Here is a 2,485-nt window from a genome sequence, read left to right as displayed (position 1 = left end):
GAGGGAGGAAAGAAATTTTCCGCTTTCACCGCAACCATTTCTTACACCGCAGCGTTTGGTATAGTTTTTTTTTGTTACAGTTTTGTGCTATCAGCTTTTCGTTTCACTGCCAGTTTTTTTTTGTTTAAATGCCTGTCGGAAGCAACCGGATGGCTCTACTTAAAACCCTAACGTGAGTGTCACGATCGTACATTCGATCGCCCATAATGGGGTGTTTGTGAATTTTCTCCATTTTCTTTTTTACTTTACGATAATTTTTGATCGCATGTCTCTCTTTCTTTCTCTCATTATACGCGTGCATTCAATGTGTTTCACCCTCTCACACGTTCGCGTGCCCGTCTCGCATGCATCTAAGGTATCGCTAAGTCTCTTTAGTAGTTAGAAGTTTAAGTATAAGTAGCATTAAGTGCCGCTGTCTGCCCTACGTAGCTGAGTGTAAGTGTGCCTTTGTGTGGGTGTGTGAGTGTTTCTGTGTGTGTCGGTGTTGTTTTTTTTTCACTCTCCCATCGCTCTTACATTATTACGTGTGTGGGTCGTGTCTACGCTCTGCCACAGCGAGCCACCTCTCACTTTTGCAGTTGGTTAGTTTGTCGTATCGGTTCTGGGGGGTTTTTGCTTAAAAAGTTTCTGGCTTGAGTCGTTATCTTATTACTTGTTTTTTTTTTGTTGCCTCCCTTCTCTATGCGCCTTATACTTGCAGTTCCTACGCCTAGCGTTTGTTGTTTTGTTTGTTGTGCCCCCGCTAAGACGGCTGTGTAGAATTGGGGATCGTTTCAAGATTTTATTCCATTTTTGCTCGTGTGTGAGTGTGTATGTGTGTGCTGATTGCGAGTGAATGTACGAGTGAGTGTGCACGTGCCCATGTGTGTGTGTGGTATCGAGAACGCGGTGCGATCGCGGTGCAGCAAGCGTACGAGAGTGTTCGATTTTCCGACCTTTACCCTCTAGGGGGAGGGCCGAATGAGCGAGGAGCGAGAACAGGAAAAGTGAAGACGCACTGCACGGCAGGTGTTATGCCGCCCCATTCCACCCCCACCGGTTTCCTCGAGCGAGAGTGCGAAGGAGCTGTATACTTCCGGTTACGGGACAGACTGGGACGAGGCGTTACGTCGAAGTGCCTAAAGTGGGCGTTGGTGGATGTGTCGTCGTTCGTGGGTCCCGAAAACAGAACCACTCTGTCGGCAGATGGCGGGTTCGTCGTCAACTAGTGGGTGGGAGTCTCTTCCAGCTTCCGGTTCCTGATCTCATTCCAATTCAGGTGCCAGATCGAGGTGGAAGATTACATTTTTGTCACGATCATTTATCGTTTTCATCTCTCTCTTTCTCTGCCCTTTCTCTCGATGTGTGCACTCCGTCTGATGATGTTGGGAGTAGAGTAGCGCCGCGTGCGTCTCCATTCACGCAGGACACGATGCTGACCGTTGCGCCATGGGCTCTACCGATCCGTTTGCGCCTCGCCTACGGATGCTGGCAAACGCAACCGGCTTCGGTGCTGATGGTTGTGTTGTGGGTGTTGGTACGGATGGCAATGGTAGTGGTAATGATGAGCACGCCCGCCGCAGCCGCTACACGTGCCACCGAAGCCATCGCAGGTGTCGGCAACGGCGACGGCAGCAGTAGCGGTAGCGCTCGTGGAACAAAATCCGTCCGAATTCTAACAGCCGGGGGGCCTTGGCTATCCATCGGCGTAGTGACCTGGCCCCAGTTGGAGCTTATCTCACTTCGGTTCGCCCATCGTCGAACCGACCACTATGATCAGCACGATGAACACGGCTAGCAGCACCAGTATACAGCAGATCGCCACGGCCACCATCGCACTGTTACTCATTCAACTAGCTGTTTTGGGAAATTTTGACTGCCCTAGACTGCTTTCGTTTCCGCTGGATGCTTTCTCCGGCGAGCTCGATGCCACGGAAGCTCGCAGTGACCGCTCGCCTTTTCACACTCACACACACACGCACACGCACACACACGTAGATAGGCACAACCAGCGACCGGTGGTGGCCTTAGAGCATGCTACGAGACGACCGGCACACCAGCGATCAGTTCCCACCAGCGTTATTGCGCACAACGAACCATCGAGAAGCTTCGCGAATCAGCTTTAGAAATTAGCACTTGTTCAACTTCTGGCACATCATACGTACACCCGGGTGTGCCGGGTGGAGCAGAACTGTACACGAGTCTTGGCTTCCACACCGTGGGGTAGCATTGACCCCGCAAAAAAACCGTACGAAGCCGTAAAGTTCGCACGTTTTTCGGCTGATTTTATTGCGCTGTGCGCCCGAAACCTATGCAACACGCACTACAATTCTTGTCGGTGATCGCACCGATCGTACACTCGTCGGGTTTCTAGCACAAGTGGAGCACTGGCAGCTGGATTCGCATCTGGAAGGTAAGGATCACAATCACACATTCAGCACAGACACAGACGCGCGTATGTGAGCAATATTGCTATTGGTTTTTCTTGCGAGCGTTTTTCTTTTCA

The 2,485-nt window shown here is 51.0% G+C and overlaps 1 protein-coding gene across 1 annotated transcript; it reads right to left on the bottom strand.

The window, feature by feature from the left end:
- Nucleotides 1–1,717: 1,717 nt before the first annotated feature.
- On the bottom strand, nucleotides 1,718–1,828 carry LOC128730370 (uncharacterized). Its single transcript, XM_053823416.1, has one exon. It carries the CDS (start codon nucleotides 1,826–1,828, stop codon nucleotides 1,718–1,720), a length of 111 nt encoding a protein of 36 aa, XP_053679391.1.
- Nucleotides 1,829–2,485: the final 657 nt, after the last annotated feature.

This window comes from Anopheles nili, chromosome 2 (genome assembly GCF_943737925.1).
Source record: "Anopheles nili chromosome 2, idAnoNiliSN_F5_01, whole genome shotgun sequence".
NCBI lineage: Eukaryota > Metazoa > Arthropoda > Insecta > Diptera > Culicidae > Anopheles > Anopheles nili.
This window is presented reverse-complemented; position numbering and strand designations above follow the sequence as displayed.